The sequence below is a fragment of the Lissotriton helveticus genome, chromosome 11, assembly GCF_964261635.1.
Source record: "Lissotriton helveticus chromosome 11, aLisHel1.1, whole genome shotgun sequence".
Lineage (NCBI taxonomy): Eukaryota > Metazoa > Chordata > Amphibia > Caudata > Salamandridae > Lissotriton > Lissotriton helveticus.
Window position 1 is genome coordinate 75,790,677 of NC_136072.1, and position 17,910 is coordinate 75,808,586.

General features: G+C 43.4%; 1 protein-coding gene across 1 annotated transcript in view; it reads left to right on the plus strand.

Moving 5' to 3' along the window:
* LOC144792887 (dehydrogenase/reductase SDR family member 4-like) overlaps positions 1 to 17,910 on the plus strand; it is a 171,386-nt gene that overhangs the window by 75,526 nt on the left and 77,950 nt on the right. Inside the window, exon 4 of the mRNA XM_078668091.1 lies at positions 13,824 to 13,894. Coding sequence (XP_078524217.1) covers positions 13,824 to 13,894 — 71 coding nt within the window. The remainder of the gene's footprint in view (positions 1 to 13,823; positions 13,895 to 17,910) is intronic.

Sequence of the window (17,910 nt, forward strand, 5' to 3'; positions counted from 1 at the left end):
TGGAATTCGACCTGAGAAATCAAGTGCTGGAGCGTATGGGTGCCTATGCCAAAAAAATCCAGGGAGGAGATGACGCAAGTCTGAATCATTATCTATGGAAAGAGATAGAAAGCAAGAGCAACGGCGCAGCTGCAAAATACCTAAAGCATTCAATAAACTCCTTGTGCTTACAAGATGCCTGGAAGTGCAGCGGGTCCCACAACACCTTTAAACAGCTAGTCAACAAATCAGTAAGATCAATCTCGTTAATAGAGGACAAAGCAAGCCTAATCAACCGGGCTCATGGTTGGATAGTTATCCAAAGCTACACAAGTAGCCTCTGTCAAAGCTACTTAGGAGTCGGGTCCACCAGGCGCACAAAGGAGAAGTTCCTGCGCTTAGGCTGGGCTTACTTCCATCACAAAACCATCTCCCCCCATGGAAAAGACCTCGAGCAATAGTGAACTGCCGAATATGTGGGAACGCAAAAGAAGACATCCTACACTTAATATGCACCTGCAAAGGTCTGGGTAAAGAGCGCAGATCTCATCTAAAACCGTCCTTTAATAAGCTAGGAATAAGAACATGCTGACAAGCGGTCAAGGCTTGCTTCGATGGAAAAAACATTAAATTAGCAAGCCACCTTGTCAAATTCATGAAGAAAGCAGAAAAGAAACAAGAATGACAGAAGGCAGGCATTGGACGAAGCATGCCCAAAGGGGTAAAGAACATCGAACTAACCGCTCAATATGGGCTAGGTACAGCTACCCGAACGCAAGCCAGCATACAACAAAATAGTAGAAGCTGATAGCTACGAAGTAATAGACTCCCTCGAATAATAATTTCTTATGCATTAAGCCTACATTATAGTGCGGCTTACACCCAGGAGCAAGATTTTTAACACAGCCACCTTAGGCTATATAAGGGACTTACTTTACTTTTTTAATTCATGATCAGTGTGAAAGAAGTGTAAATCTCTGTAGAAAGTTCTATTTGCCACATGAAACTATTATCATTTTATATCCTTTTTTTAACAATTGTATTTAAATAATGTATTATATGCTACTCTTTGCAACAGTTTTAATTAACTGAGCAATATTTACTTACTTACAAAAAAAATAATTATATATATGTTGTGTGTTAAAACAGGAACACAGTGGCGCTCTGAAAGCGTTAATTATGTATTCTTGCGATCTAAATTTCATATAGTGAATAGTCCTGTGAAGGAAAATAGTACCTTAAAAGTTAAAAGGGATCTCTAGAGTTCTATGAAACAAATAACATGACCTGTTCATCAGAGTGAAAAGTACATGCAGGTTTGTGGAAACTGTAGCAGAACACAGCCAGACTCTTTTTCGGAATCGAACAACTATCCAACAACTACTACTCTGGTGACAGGAGCAGTCGTCCACACTCGAAGTACACAAGGAAAGATTGGAGCATTAGTTAGTACTTGCTGTCAAAATACAGTGCGAATCGGTGTGAGGAAGACTTCACAGCCGTTGCCCTTATACATTTTAGATATACATTTTTAATTCATAAACAATATAAAAACCATGGTTATACATAGGGCCCGATTCACAGAACTAACAAGACAAAATCCTAAACTTGCTACCATTTTGGTATTCATAGAAGGCACTTACTCATTTTGGTATTCACAGAATGCACTGAATCATTTCGGTATTCACAGAAGTTAGGAATCCTAACTTTAGGACACCTAAATGCCTTCTGTGAATACTGAAAGTCTTAAAGTAAGGATTTCTCTTAGTTTAGGAGTCCTAAAGTTAGGAGTTTAGGGGTTGGCAGCTTTCCCTCCAGGCCCCATTCCCGGTTCATAGCTGTGGCCACAGCTGTGGGAGAGGAGGTGGTGCCAGTGTCAGCCATCCAATAGCCAAGCAGGTCTCACATGACTTTGACCCACAGTGCTCTAACAAAAGCATGAGCAGTCAGTGGAGGAGGTGAAAATGTTGCGGCAGAAGCACCCATCACACTGTCTTCGTGAGAATGAAGAAGACCAATGTGAGAGTCAATCTGTATCGTGCCCACAACAGGGGGAAGTGAGTGGGTGCTGGTAAACTCAGATACGAGGTGATGGGCAGAGTTTTTGACGAACTTCTCGTTCCAAGCTGAACGTGGAATGGCAAACTCAGCGAATTACATCAGTGGAGCAGCAGAGTTTACCATCCACCCCTAGCTGAGATGATGTGGTTCGAGTGGCTTCTTGCCTCCTTTTCTTGCAGTGTCCTCAGGGAAGAGACAAAGGACAAATTAGTGCACTTAGGCCTAGCCGATACTATTTCCATGCTTATGGATGACGTAGAACCCAGCCCACTTCTGCTTTGGGAGGAACCCGACTCCCTTTCTGAAAGGCTGAAGCTGCTTCTGAAGGATCTTCTGCTTCTCCTACTGAACAAATGTTATGCTTCTTCTAGTTAAGAGCCAATGCAAATTGGTCTAGCCAGAGGAACATGTTTGGATTCTGTAAGAGAGCATTGACTCACACATGGCAGCGTATGTATTGTGGATAAGCCGAACATTTGATTTGTGTTTGACCAATACATCCTCAGATGTCCTCAGGAAAGACCAGGTCCTGTGCTTTCTAAAAGGAAAGAATATGGGAATATCTTACAACATTTTACTGACATTTCTGGAGTCATGCAATTCACTTTTCCATTTTGCCTTTGCAGCTGGAACTTTTTAATGGAAGGACAGAGAAGATCCTGGCACATCTAGACAGGGAGTCCACTGGTGTATATCTGGATATGGGTTGGACTCAAGAAAAGTTTATCCTCCCGCTCCATAAGGAGACTCCGGAACAATTTCAAACAGTTGATGGAACTCCTTTGGTTTCTCGACCTATTCAAGAGGTGACAGCTCCTTTGAAGTTGACATTTGGTGAACACCATGAGGCTGCTTTCTTTGACCTTATTGCTTCTCCTAACCATACAGCAATCTTGGGAATACCATGGATTGGCCGTTACAACCCTGGGATACTAGAACAAATTCCTTGTCCTCACAACTTTAGCTATGTGACAGAAGAATATTGGACCCCCAATGAGGCCCCCTCGAATCCTGTGGTGGAGTCTAGTACAATCAATCTCCTTCATAGGGTTCAAGCTCAATATCAAGAATATGCTTACCACTTACAGAAACCTAAAGAAGTGCTCTTCCCTCCTCATCCAGAGTTTGATTGCTCCAGTTTCATAGAACAAGGGGCCACTGTTCATTTAGAAGAATTTACTCTCTCTCTTAGAATCTGAAAGAGAGATTATGAGACAATACATGCAAGGAAATGTACAGACTGATCTCATCTCCCAATCCTCTTCGCCTGCAAGGACTTCAGTATTCTTTGTCCCAAAGAAGTCAAATGAATTGAGACCCAATATTGACGTCAGAGGTTTAAATAAGATTACCATCAAGGACAGGTACCCCTTAACTTTAATAAATGAGAGATATACTGGAATCTGTCCTGAGAGCTAAGATTTTCACCAAGGTAGACTTTTGCAGTGTGTATCACTTCTTGGAGGAGGATGAATGAAAGATGGCCTTCTGAACCCCCTACAGACACTTTGAATATTGTGTAATGCCATTCAGGTTGAGTGATGACCCAGCAATCTTTCACTCCTCATGGACCATGTCTTTGCTGGCATACTTAACCAATTTGTTGTATCTATCTGGATAACAGCATTTTTTTAAAGACCCACTTCTTCATCAACATATCAGTCAAGTGCTAACCAGGCTCTGCTAAAATCAGTTATTTTGTAAACTGGAAAAGTGTGAGTTCATCCAGTCTGAGGTGGAATATTTAGGATTCTATTTAAACAATGTTTGAATCATTATGGATTATTGAAAGGTTTCCGCAACTTTAGGTTGGCCGCCTCCTGCCAACATCAAGGAAACTCAGAGTTTCCTTGTCTTTTCCAAGTCTTACCGGCAATATTATTGGGGAACTTGCCCTATTAAATAATGAGATAACCCAAATCTTTAAGAAGGAGGTATTTATCATGGCTTTCAGTGGAATACTACAGCTGAAGAAGCCTTTATTACGTTAAAACAAGCTTTTAATCCAGCCCCTGCACTGCACCATCTGGATACTACCAAGAAGTTCATTGTGGAAACCCATACCTCTGATAGAGCCATTGGAGCCGTACTCGTACAACAGGAGAAAAACAATGTCACTGAACACCCTATTTTCTACCTATCACACATACATCACTGAAACCTCCAATGTCTTCGAAATATGCAGTGCATGAATAGCTGTATGGCCCATTGGCTCTGTTTTTGCAACCAGTTCAACATTATCATCATTCATATCATCATTCATATTCCTGGCACGCAGAATATTTTGGCGGAATCTCTTTCTCGCAGATTTCCTGAGTCTCCTTCCACCTTTGATCAGACTATTCTTTCTCCACAACAAATTATTGGGGTGATACAATTCCTTGACAGAGTGCAAAATAACTATTCTACAGTGTTTAATGGGTGTCTTTACATGTACTGATTTGGAAGCTAGGACATGTTGTGTTTAAAGGAAATATTTTATTCATCTCTTTCAAGGCTCTAGGACTCAAGGGGCCTCATTTATGAAAAGTGTTGCATCGGTGCATGAAAACATTGATGCAACACTTTTTAGTGCATCATCCCTGCGACACTATGGATGCGCGGTATTTACTGTAGGGTACTCCATGTCGCAAGGATTTACAGATACATCAGTATTCCTGACGTATCTGTAGGCACAAAAGTGGCATATTGCTGGGGTTTGTCTGAAAACAGACGCAACCCCAGCAGTGTGTCATTTTACATGTGGCAAGCCCGGTGTGAATAGGCCAGTGTCCCTCCTTATTCCTGCTATGAAGCAGGTGTAAGGATTTGAAGCAGTGGCAATCCTAGAAGTAAGCGTTGTAGTGAAATCTCATAGATTTCAATGCGTCACTACTATAAGCCTTTTTTGCGGGGAAAGCCCACCCTGTTTACATTATACCAGATGCAGGTGTAATGCGGCACAGAGGTTAACAAAGCAAAGCATCTGCCTAGATGCGTCACTTTGTAAATATGGCGCAGTGTGGTGCATATTTTACGCCGCCACGGCGTAAAGGGCTCATAAGTAAGTCCCAAAGGGCCTCATTTATGAGGTTTTGCCATAGGTCAGTGCCGCAGGCCTTCATGCTGCGCTGACCTATGGCAAAAGAAAAGGCAGGATGGGCCATATCTATAAGATACGGCACATTCTTGCCCTTTTCCCCTGCACCAGTGCACAATGGGCTGCCTTGCGCCAATGCAGGCAGCTTTGCACCATGGTGCAAGGGTGCCTGCATTTAAGGGATGATTATTTTTGAGCAGGAAGGCAAACCTTCCTGCACAAAAACAATCACAAGAGGCTTTTTGCTCTTTCTATGTGTGCATCAGAATGCAGCACACATAGAAAAAGGGAAAACGAGGAGAAATAAAGATATTTCTTCTCGTTGTGCCTCCCTTATGCTTCTCCTGGGGAGACGTATGTTTTTGGCACTGCCTCAGCGTTATGATTTCTCGTAAATCCTGGGCAGTGTCAAAAAGCCATGGATGTAGCTGGGAACGCCCCCAGCAACACCCATTACATGCCCCTTTAACGCAGAAAACTGTCTTAAGGGGAAAGATATTTACGAGGCAGCATTAAGCCAAAAACAGTGGCTTAGTGCTGCCTCGTAAATATAGAGCAGGTTCCTGCGCCTCGGAACGTCACAAAAAGCGATGTTCTGGTGACACAAAGGGCCTCATAAATGAGGCCGGAAGTTCTTAGAATGTGCAATGACTCCCCTGTTGCTGGCCACAGAGGCAGTAAATCCAGTGAAGAGCTCATACTTCTTTCATTTTGTTGGCCTTCCATTCAAGAAGACACTGACCTCTATGTGAGCCCTTGCCATATTTGTGCTCAAAACAAGGCTTTTCACACACAGCCTACTAGGTTACTTCATTGTTTGCCAGTTCCACCTGAGCCTGAGCACACTATCTCTACTGACTTGAACACACTATCTCTACTGACTTGAACACAGCATAACTCTAGTCTGCAGGGAACTGACTTATTATATTGACTGTTGATTCCTTTTCTAAGATGGCTCACTATACTGCTCTAAAACAACTACCCCCGCCAATGCCTTGGGACAAATCTTGTCGCAAGAAATCTTGAGACTTCAAGGGTTACTTCTAGCTACAATATGTGACCGAGTACCTCAATATGTCTCTCATTTTTGGAAGTCTTTTTGTAGATTGAGGTTGCCTTATCTTCAGGTTTCAAAATCCAGACTGAAAGACTTAACCAGGATCTCGAATAGTATCTTAAATGCTTTTGCAATTCTGGACTACATTTTTATCTGTGGCTGGGTTTTCGTATAATAATTCTGTCCGCAGTCTACATCCCCAAATTTTTCATTCGGCCCCTCGGGATTCCATTTTAAGTCTTCAAAGTACTAGTTTATTTTGTAAGTTACAAGCTGTCAAAAATTATTCCTTTAGTCTAGATTAAATCTTCTTCTGGCACCCTTCAACTCCAACCTCCTGCTTATCAGATTGGGGACAGGGTTCAGCTCTCTTCTACATTTCTGTCTGCTCACCTTTCCCTGAACAAGTTCAAGCCCCTATTTTACGGGCCTTTCTGGATTGCCCAAATCATAAATCCTGTTGCTTTCAAACTTCAGTTAGCTCTAACTTGGAAAGTCCACCCTGTGTTTCAGACCTCTCAATTGAAACCTTATTGGAAGAATCCTTTTCAACGTCTTTTTCTAGACGAAACCACCCCCTGATTTTCGGGAATTATAGTCCCGAATTTGAAGTTTGGGCGATCTATGATCCTTGTTTCTTTAGGAAGAGATTTCAATTCTAAATTTACTGGAGTGGATATCTACCTAGTGGCAAGTCCTGGGAAACAAAATGTCTTCTTTTCATGCACCACTTCTGATTCAGTGATGTTTAGGGAGTCTCCAGACAATCTTGGAGATGCAGGAAGGGAGCATACTATTGCGCCGGTGTCCAGCCTGGTGGCACCTCCCGAGCTGATATTAGGCAGGTGAGGCGAGCAGCTCAGGGGCAAGTTGGGCTGGTAGAATGCTTGCAGGTCACAGCTCTCACCCTAAAAACATACCTCACGGCAGCCGTGCGCTCACTCTCCTGTGGGGGGGCTGATAGGGAGACACTTTAACATTCTCCATGTTGGTCACCCTCTTTCTCCCAAAATCTTTTGCTGAGGATTTCTGTGACATTACTCTACCCAATGTAAGATGGCTGCCATCTCTTTGATTTACACTGGGTGTTCTCAATCCAAGATGTTTACTCCTTCTTCCTGTGAGCTATTTCCTGTCCCAAGGTATAAAATCCAAGTGCTCCTTTACTCATTGCATTGCAACACTTCTTCATTTCCAGTTGGTGTGTTTCTTGGCTCCTGATTCAGCTATGATTTTCCTGAGTTCTTTTTTCTAGTAGTCCCAGTTGTTGGATTCTCCAGTTGTTCCTGTCTTCTCCTGTTTTTTGGAGGTTGCCTATTCCTTGGGTTGCCCTTTCTCCTCTAAGAGCCTTGCTGTCATCAAGAAGCTTTTTTTTTTCAGGCTGTTTTCTCTGTTCGGGACTCCTTCTGAAGGTACCATTTGCTTAGGCGCTTTCAAATGTCAGTGGCATCATAGCTACATGGAAGGGTTTGCCTTTACCTCTTGTATTCTACAACTGTCAAAACATATGATTCCTTATCTCCCCACAGTCAGAGTTCTCTTGCTAGACATATTTCTTCTGAGAGATATGACCCTAGCAATTCAAATACAGAGTCATTCAGGACAGACAGGCCAACAAATCATCTCAGATGCCTCCATGAACCTAGCTTTATATGAGCCACCTCCTGGTCACCAATAGACAGCAATGACACCACAGAAGATCACTTTACTTCTCGACCAACTAAAGGATAAACTTGCTATTGGCTTATGTGAGCATATGCATCTAGCCCTATGTAAAAAGATGAAAGCAACACATGGGCAATTCGTTTGTATCTTTAAAACACAATGCTAACCATATACAATATCAGTTATGGTTTCCAGTGCTAAAACTCGTACTGTTAAGTGGTCTTTTGCAATCAATCAATCAATAAAACTTTATTTCGGTTTAGTTTGCAAACCATAAAAGTACAAAATACAGCAATCCAAAATTCATTGTTAAAGAGGAAGGAACCATTATCAAGATACAATAGTACAGAATTAGCAGCAGTTTATAGCAGTACAAATTATACTAAAATGTGTAAATGCATATACAAAAGGAGATTTAGATAAAACTCATTAAAAATCCAAGCATTTTCTGTACTTTACAATTGATTTCAGAAATTCTAATGCAAAAAGAATGCTATCGCTATGTAATAATTGTAAATACATCATAGCAGGTCTGATCTGACAAAAATTACGTTTCTTTAAAAGCGGTACCAGATAGCGTTTGCGGGGAAATTCATAACATTTACATAAAAACATAAAATGTAGCATATCCTGCGGAGACTTTCAGGGAGCTGCTTCTTTGTTAAAAATTGTTTTTTGTGGCTTAACAAGCAGATAATAAAATTGATTCATTCGAAATCTAGTTAACAGAAATTTCTCAGAAGGGGTCAGGGAGTCCATTAAATAAGGTTCACTGTGTGGGGTTGTTTTTAACATGGCAAAAACAAAGGAAGGAGTATCCACTATGACTTAGAAGAACAGACGTATCTGGAGGATTGGTTCTTGGCAAAAAGAAGGAAATTCATCCTTTTGATAGAAACCCCTCACTCACCACCTAGTGGTGACATGCTTCATCATTGGGGTCCACCTTGGCGTCCTAGCGACACCAAGGTGTGCTACAACACCTGGACTACAGTGGAGCGGGTTGTGGCTGTAAGTGCAAAAAAATGTTAAAAATTGTCCTGGTTGTACTCAGAAAAAGTAATTTTATTTATAGAGCAACTGAACAATGTTTTAAAATTAATACTGGCGAGATCCTGGTAGGGAGGGTTACGACCCTGGGATCTCTATATGTGTTGGATGGTCAACATGTTTCTACCATAAGGGCTATTGCCCGGTATTCGTCAGGACCAGAAAAAAACAGGTGGACAGGGGGTGCGTGCTCCCTAAAAAGCACTCCCGGCCTTGATCCCCTGTGTGCCTACTGGCAAAAAATTGCCAGTGGTAAATGCCGCTCAATAAAATAAGCGAGCTGGCGGGTTAAAACAAGAGACCTGTAAGGAGAGAAGAGTGGATAAAAAGTGATCAGGTATTGAGTGATAGACTTACTCTCCTGTAACGTCGTGCAGTCTCTCAGTGCAATTGATATATAGTGCCAAATGGGGTGGATGGTTCTCCAGATATACGTAATGCCGAGGTGGGGTGATGCTAGTCAACATCTATGGATAAGGGCGGGTGCCCGCAAAATGCATACAGTGCTAGCACGACCCTGGGGGGGTGAGGGTATTAGATATAAAATACTTGTGCTACACGGAACAGGTCTGTCACGTGGTGCTTAGGCTACTAGCTGGATTTTATATGCCGTGGCGGAACCTATTTCATTGCAGTGGAAGTAAGGTGAGGTGACTTATGGCATAAACGTAACTCGGTAGTGCTATATACATTTGTCAGCAACCGACTCAAAACGTGTAAGTGAATAACATTAGGTCAACAAACAGGGACAAACATACATGTAACACTGAAGGACACACTTAGGTTCAGAATGGCTAGTAAATATGCTTACTCCAATATGAGTACTCTGCGCTTCAACGGGCAGGGCGTAAGGTCAATGCCTGTATAATCACAATTTCTGTAAGAGATAAACAGTGCGCGAGTGGTGTAAATCTCTGCGCCGTGCATGGCGTTTCTAAGGGTGGCGCCCTCGTGGACCCGGTATCTGGATGTGTATCCGGGGCTAAGTCTTATAAATCTACTTACAGTTTCAGGCAGGTAAGATCAGAATCGACCTACTCCTCGCGTCCACTGCTCGGCTAGTGGTTCCGATGGCAGCAGGACGCGGTAAAGAGGAGTCGACCGCTTCCGGGTTTGGGCGCGGCCTCGGCCTGTCGGGGGCGGGGCTAGCAGTGCGCAGTGACGTGCTATCGGTAGCTAGGCTACCGTTAGGATGCAGCCAGCAGGTTAGGTGGTGGCACATCAACTAGCAGGGACGGTAGGCTCGCCATTGGGAGCTCCGCAGTGATGAAAAGAAAACAAAGCGTGGGGGCACGCCGGGACTTGCAAAGTGGGAGAATGCAGCGTAGTGGCTGTGGGCATATATAATTAACGCTGCTTTGAGACTGAAGACCAGTGTCCGATCGCTGGTAAATGGAGTGCCTCATTATCAAAAGGAGCCTTTTATCAAGGTTGTTGGGGGTGATATATTAAATTACACAAAGTAACCAAAATTAACCGGTGGGTCAATTCGGAAGAAACGCTGATGCGTCAGAGCGGATCAGTGGGGCCAAGGTGATTTATGTTAAGGTTTTCCGTAGTGCGAGGAACACAGGGCTTAACATTCAATGGAGCATGGCTTAGGAATATATTAGGAATGTCAGGTGGCAGGACTCTGTTGTTAACTCTGGGTCTTGGTGGTCCTAGAGATGGGGACTCATTTCAGGACCGAGTTCCATGGGATATTGTCGTTGAGCCCAATTTTATGGGAGGAAAGACGATAGATCCATCGCTGCTCTTTTTCAAAAAGTCGTGCTTGTGCATTGGGACCTGGTTTGATTTGCTCAATTACAGTCCATCTCATGTCGTTGGGTGTGTGATGGGCTGTGAGAAAATGATCTGTGAGCCTAGTGTTCGTTTTTTTGCATCGAATAGTGCTGCGATGTTCCGCTATTCGTTGCTTGACCTTTCTAGTCGTCATGCCCACGTAGGGCTTGTCACAGCTACATCGGATGAGGTAGATCACAAAAGTGCTGTTACAGTTAGTATGTGATCTTTGATCCCAGACTTTGCCTTCCTCAAGGTTAAGGGTTTTGGTGTTATTCGTGAGGTGGCAAACGCTGCAATCCCCACATCTGGAATGTCCGGTCACTGGGGGAAGGCCCCAAGCGTTGGTGATGCTTTGGTCGGTAGTCACCATATCCATTCTAGGTCTGGTGTTGACCAAGGTGTCTTTAAGGCTCCGGGCTTTTTTATAGGAAAAAAGAGGTTTGTCCCAATTGTGATTTCCAGTGTTCAGTATTTGCCAGTGTTTTCTGATACTTTTACTGACCTGGTTGGACACCGCATTATATGTTGTCACGCATGTAAGTGGAATCTCTTCCTCCGTTCTGGGTGTGTCCTCTAGGAGGGCCTGTCTTGGCTGATTTCTGGCCCTTTTCTGACATCTCCTTGTGATTTTCTCAGGGTACCCTCGGTTGGATAGTTTCTCCGTCAGGTCAGCTGCCTGTGTTTTGTAATCCTGCAGCTCGCTGCAGTTCCTCCTGAGTCTGAGATACTGGCCATAAGGTAAATTTTCCCTCAGGGGGCGAGGATGGAAACTCTCAAATCTCAGCAGGTTGTTCTTAGCGGTGGGCTTAAAGTGGGTTTTGGTCTTGAGCTTGTTAGTGTCTCTTTCGATCTCAATATCAAGGAAGACCATTTTATCTTTGTCCACATTATGTGTGAACCTCAAGTTGGGGTCACACGTGTTAAGCCACCTGATGAAGTCCATTAATGTTTCTTGTGGTCCTTGCCAGATTGCGAAGACGTCGTCTATGTACCGCCTCCAAAATTTGATGTGGTTGTTGTAGGGGTTATTGGGGGTAATGACATATTTTTTCTCGAAGTCATATACGTAGAGTCCCGCTACGCTCGGAGCAAAGACACTGCCCATTGATGTCCCACCTATTTGGAGGTATAGCTTTCCATCATGTTCAAAGAAGTTTCTTTTGAGTGCAAGGGTTGCACATTCTACAATGAACTCTGTGGGTGTGGTATGGTCCCATGTGCAGTTGTCCAGTGTTTGTTTTAGTACTGTGATGGTGGCGTCTTGGGGAATGTTGGTGTACAGGCTCTCTATGTCTAGACTCACAAGGATGTGGTCCGGTTCAATCCTGATGTCTTCCAGCATTGTCAGTAGACTTTTTGTGTCCTTCAGATAGGTTGCAGTATTTTGAACAATTGTTTTCAGGAAATAATCACAGAAGCGTGAAAGAGGTTCCAAAAGCGAGCCTATGCCTGACACGATTGGTCTGCCAGGTGGTGGGATCTTGCCTTTGTGCATCTTGGGGACAATGTAAAAATAGGGGATCTTACCCTCCGTTTTGCAGAGGTAGTCCGCTTCCTGTTTTGAAATTTGGCCTGATGCCTCTGCTGCTTCCACCACATTGGTTATTTCCACCCTTAAATCATCAGTGGGGTCGGCTGTGAGTCTCCTGTAGTTGGTGTTGTCTCCCAGGAGGCGTTGGCATTCGATGTCATAGTCTGCCTTATTCATTATTACCAGTCCCCCACCCTTGTCGGCTGGTTTGATTATGATTGAATCGTCATTTTTCAAGTCAGTTAGGGCTTTGTTCTCAGCTTGGCTGTTATTATGGTATTGTTTGGTGACAGTTAGAGCCTCAACGTCATTAAATACCGCTTGTTCGAAGGTGTTGATCTCCACCGGGATTGTGTGTGGCGGGGGCGTGAAAGTGGACCTTAGTCTAAGGCCCGTTTCATTCTTGATTTCTTCAGATTCATTGGTGGTAGTCTTTTCGAAATATGCTTTCAGTTTAAGTTTCCGAAAGAAAGCTGCCAGCTCACAATGTAGTTTAAATTTGTCCAAGGCTGCAGTGGGCACAAAACCTAGACCTTTGTTTAGTATAGTAGTTTCTGTAGTTGTCAGTGTACGTGAAGATAGATTGGTGACTAGCTCCTCGCATAACATAACATATGCCCTGACACTCGATTTCTGAACCTCTATGGCTTCCCTCCTCATTCTCCTTTCCATGAGGAATGCCGTTTTGATTGCCTCCACGTCCTTCTTAGTAATGCAATCAGCAGTTTCAAATAGCTCATCCAGCCCTAGGCTCAAGAAACTTGTCTTCAAATGTTTCAGCCAGGGTATAGCAGATGAATTGTCCATAGACAGACAGTATTTTAAAATCATATGCGTCAGGGGAATGTCAGGGTTTAATCATAATTTCAGCCAGCAGGACAGTGGGCGCAGGGAGAAGATATCACTGGCATACTGGATCCCCAGTTCTTCGTGAACAGCTAGGTTGGACGTACCTTGCGGGAGACACAGTAGACGTTTTAAAAAGACCATATCCAATATCAGTTATACTTTCCAGTTCTAAAACTCTTACTGTTAAGTGGTTTTTTGCACATTTTATCTTAAAAAATAGGTGTCCCAGTGATTTTAGCTCCTTATCTTGAAACTTTGTAATTCACTTCAGACTTACAGCATGCTCCTCATTTAGAAAGGTGGCGGCAATGGAATGGATCAGGATAAATGTAAGTATTGCAGCTACTGTTCATTTTTTATCAGCTCCATACCACTAAGAAAATATGTAAGTACTTTTTTGAACTGTAGTGGGAGTTCCAGGAGCTAAACAGATAATAGCATCACTCTCCTGGTATTGTTAAAAGATGTCTAATAAGGTTTCAGCATTACCAGTGTAAATTATGCTACTGATAATTATTCCACTAACTACTGGAAAAAGTTATACTGCATTATGAGTTGCTCTTTATCAGAGGAATGATATGTTGATTGTGAAAAGATGTACAGCAAAACAAAATAAAATCCTCATCTTCCTGTAAACATAATTGGTAAGATGTACTCTCCAAGCCAGCCAATCCTGGGGGCTGCTGTTTTTGACCCTCTCTCAGAAAAAAGATCATCAAAATCTATGTTTGTTCCCCATTTCATTTTGTGCTTTGTGGTTTCAGACATTTCACACAAATGTAACTGCAATGTTCCTGTTGGTGAAGGCGGTCCTTCCTCACATGCAGAAGCTTGGGTAAGACTAACAAGAGCCAAGGAATAAAGAAATAAAGGGTCTAATTTAGGTGTTTGGCAGATGGGATACTCTGCAACAAACAGGGTGAATATCAAGTTCAGCATATTACAAATGCCATAAGCAATAATGCACGTGTTTGAGAGGTTCTCAGTTATCTTTGTGATGGCATATTTCTTCTGCCAAACCCCAAACAGGCCCAAAACCTGATAATGTGGTGTCAGATTATTGTTGCTCAGTGGTGGAGGTATTTTCTTGCTGTCGTGTCAGACTCCATTTTTATTTTAACTAATAAGTTCTAGAGGAAGGGTACAAGATTATGGAGAACAATTTCGGTCACAATTCCCAGGTCATCTTTCCATGGATAAACTGCTTATTATCCTAGAGGACCACAGGGTATTAGGAGCAGTCTACAGCCAAAGAATGTGAATTTCCAAACAACCCTAGCCAAGTAACAGTCTTCACCTGGAGCAACCACCTACTTTCCTTGAACAAATAGGGACTGAACCTACTCTTCATTCTTTCAGGTGTTTAGCAAACACAAATCTTTACTGCATGCACCTATGCCAGCTAAACCCTCTGGACTTCCTTCTGAAGAGAACACAACCCTTTCCACATCCTGAAGGTTATATATGGACAAAAGTACCTCCTGCCGTACATTTTAAAGATGTTGTAAGTCACTGAGGAGCTCCATGATCATATGGAGCAGTGACGTTGCAGAGCATGGTACTTTCAAAGGTCATGGAACTCCGAGGTAACTTGCAATATCCTTATAATGTATAGCAGAGGGTGTTTTATTCCTTATAATGCATGATCACACCATCTAAACTCACTAAATGACTTAACGCGTTGATAGCTTGCTCTTTCCTACAAACAAGATAGTATGGTTGTAAAATGAAGAATAAAAAAGAAATCTGTAGAGCGAGATATACTGAAGAAGCAGGTCTTAATTTGTTGCAAACAGATACTTTTAATGTACGTCAAATTACAACAAAGCTTAAACTCAAAATGTTTAAAAACATACAGAGATGTTCTCTTTCTTGCAATGACCCATAAGGGCATGAAATATATATTTTGCTATAAATATCTCCTTTGTGCTGATCAGTGTTTATTTTAGAGAAACAGAATCGAAGAAAGAGCCAGTTCTCGTTTTTATTGTTTAAACTCCAGCTTTTATTATTCTCGGCGACCTGTCTTTAACCTCGTCTGAGGTATTATGACTATAAAACTTAACTGTGATAACGTATTATAATTGAGCTGCTAGGTTGTTTCTTTATTCCAGGAAACAAGAGATGTCAAAACTCGAATTTAATAAGGAAGTTAGAGAATGGATTTATACAGCGATTGCGGTTTCACCTAATTTATAATTTAATGCACATAAATTAGTGATACACTTTTAAGCGAATTTACTCACACGAAGATGTATCTGTAGTTAAATCTACTCCTTTGCACAAGGAGTGGATGGGATTGGGGTTCATGGACTCAAATGCCAATAAATTGTGTGCACTCCGACATTACACATTTGTAGGTATTCACTAATGTCTCTCAAATCGTTTTCCATTCTGCAGAAGTATAAATATTTACTCTGGCCAACAGTTATCAGTAAACCTCTTTCGAAGAACTCTGAACAAAGTCAAACATTCACCCCAGTACAGAGATCTGGGCCTAAATCCATCGAACGTTTGCTCAACATGCCATTCCAAATTGAATCCAGAACTCTGACTGGGGATGAGTGTTTGACATTATTCAGCAATTCGTCCATCAATTGTTCTTTTTGCATTTGTCACCCCAATTGGGACGGGGTTGCCAAAACGTGGGTCCCGTGCTCTCCATGCCACTGGATTAAAGGTATCCTGGCTGAAGAAGGGTAACACCTCAAAACCGGTCCTAGAATGTTTGTTTCCGATCCAAGCAGGACCTGGCCTGGGTGTTTGGGCTGGATTGTTTCCATGGGGAACAGGGTGAAGAATGATTTGCATGTGGTTAGGTCAAACTGGGGTGGATGGTGCTGGATCATATAGTCTTATTCTTGGCAGTTAACATCACTCACCATCCAATGAAAATGATAAACCACTTGATCTCATCAGTAGGAAACATTACATAGAGAGAAACCAAAAACTGAGAGTTTTTGTCCTGCCAAAACTAATTAAAAACACCATGCTCTTCTCCTCAGTCAGAGCAAGTGATATCCCATGTGTAATTTAAAAGCAAAACATATCTCGAAGAAATCACACAATATATAATTTAATTTCACACGGAGCTCAGAAGAAAAAGTCACCTGTTCGCCCAAGAAAGCTATCACCTCTTAAATTTAGAAAGCACAGAGAGAGATTAAAAGTGATATCTGCACATCGAAGGAGACTGCATCATATTACATGAACTTCTTGAGATGCAGCATGTTCAAACGGAAAGAAAATATACGAAATAAACAGTGAAAAGTGAAACATATAGACCTCAAATTGCTGACAGGATCCCCTGCAACATCAAGGTATGCTGTGTGGGACGTACTGGAGGTAACAGGACAGGTATTTGGCTGCCAAAGACGACTTTGGGGGGCAACTACCCCTCCTGTTACCTCCAGTAAGTCCCACACAGCAGGATTGCTGAGATGTTGTCGGAGGCCACGTCCCCTTTCTCCACCACTCTGCAAATGCGCCTCCTGGCGCACCACTAGTACGGCTTGTTGGCCCCCTCTGGACCAAAGGAGACTTATTATCCCAACCATCAGTGCGCCAGGAGGCATGTTTACAGAGTGATGCTGGTGGGGGGGTGTCCTCCAATGACTTGCCCGAGGTTTTTTTTTCTTTGTTTTTTATGGGAGGGTGTTGTGTGGTCCCCTTCCCAGGGACATTTTCAGCCCTGTAGACCCCATCACCTAGGGCGCTGCTATTTCCTTCCTTTAAAAAAATTAAACATTTCATATTAAGGGGAGGGGGCAGCGTGCCCCCTCTCCTGGGCCTACTTTGGGCCCGGGGACCGCATCCCCCGGGGTAGAGACTTTTCTTTTTTTCCTATTGTTGGAGTGCTCCCAAGCTATTTTTAGCCCCAGGGACCGCATCCCCCATGGCCTGCCCTCCATTTGGATGCCTTGTTTCTACCCATGGCACCTTTTGACATTTTGTCATGCATATCCCTGTTGGCAATGAAGGCTGCATCACAGCCTGCATGGAGAACATGCCCACCCCTCCAACCCCTGGCTGAATGCCTTGGCCCGGCGCTCAGGAACACTCATAACGCTGCATTGAATCGTTTTGGTTGGCTTAGGGAAGGGAGCCTGTTCCTGGAAGCAGACTCAGGAGAGCAAGAGCTCAGAAAACACAGGACCCGGCCTCGAGGTAAGAATGTATATAAGATATATTTACAACACCCACTTCCCCTTGGCACCGCCCACTCCAGGGTAATTTCCCATGTTTCGCACCTCCCAGCTGTCCAGTCCCCCAAGCAGCACTACATAATGGCAGCCACTGTGGGGTCATGCGCATCGGACATACTAATGGTGAACCAAATGGCAAGCCTGTCTGCGTCCGTCTGCCCCTGGACCACACCCAGCACCAATGACCATTCCTCTCGGACACTCAACCGCTACGACGCCAACACCCTCCTCTCCTTCAAACCTTTATGCCGCACCACCTGCCATCTAGCAACACTGTAGAATTCTCTTGCACCCTGAGCCTGTCGAAACTTCAAAAGCACCTTCTGCCACATCAGCACACTCCTGCCTCCTGCCGTCCAGCCGACTGGCTCAACTGCATCCTCCTCAGCGTGCGGTCCCTCCACAAACATGCAACAGAAATCTAGGACCTCCTCGACGCCACCTCTTCAGATATAACCTTCTTCACAAAAACCTGGACCAACCCCTCCTCTGGACTGAACTTTGTCATCACCATTCACAACGGCTAGAAATTCACCCGCACGGACCACCCGAGCGGCCAGGAAGAGGCATTGCCATTGTCTAAAAAAGGCACACTCTCACTGACCATGCACTCTAAAGATCCGATGTTGACCATGGAACACCTCTT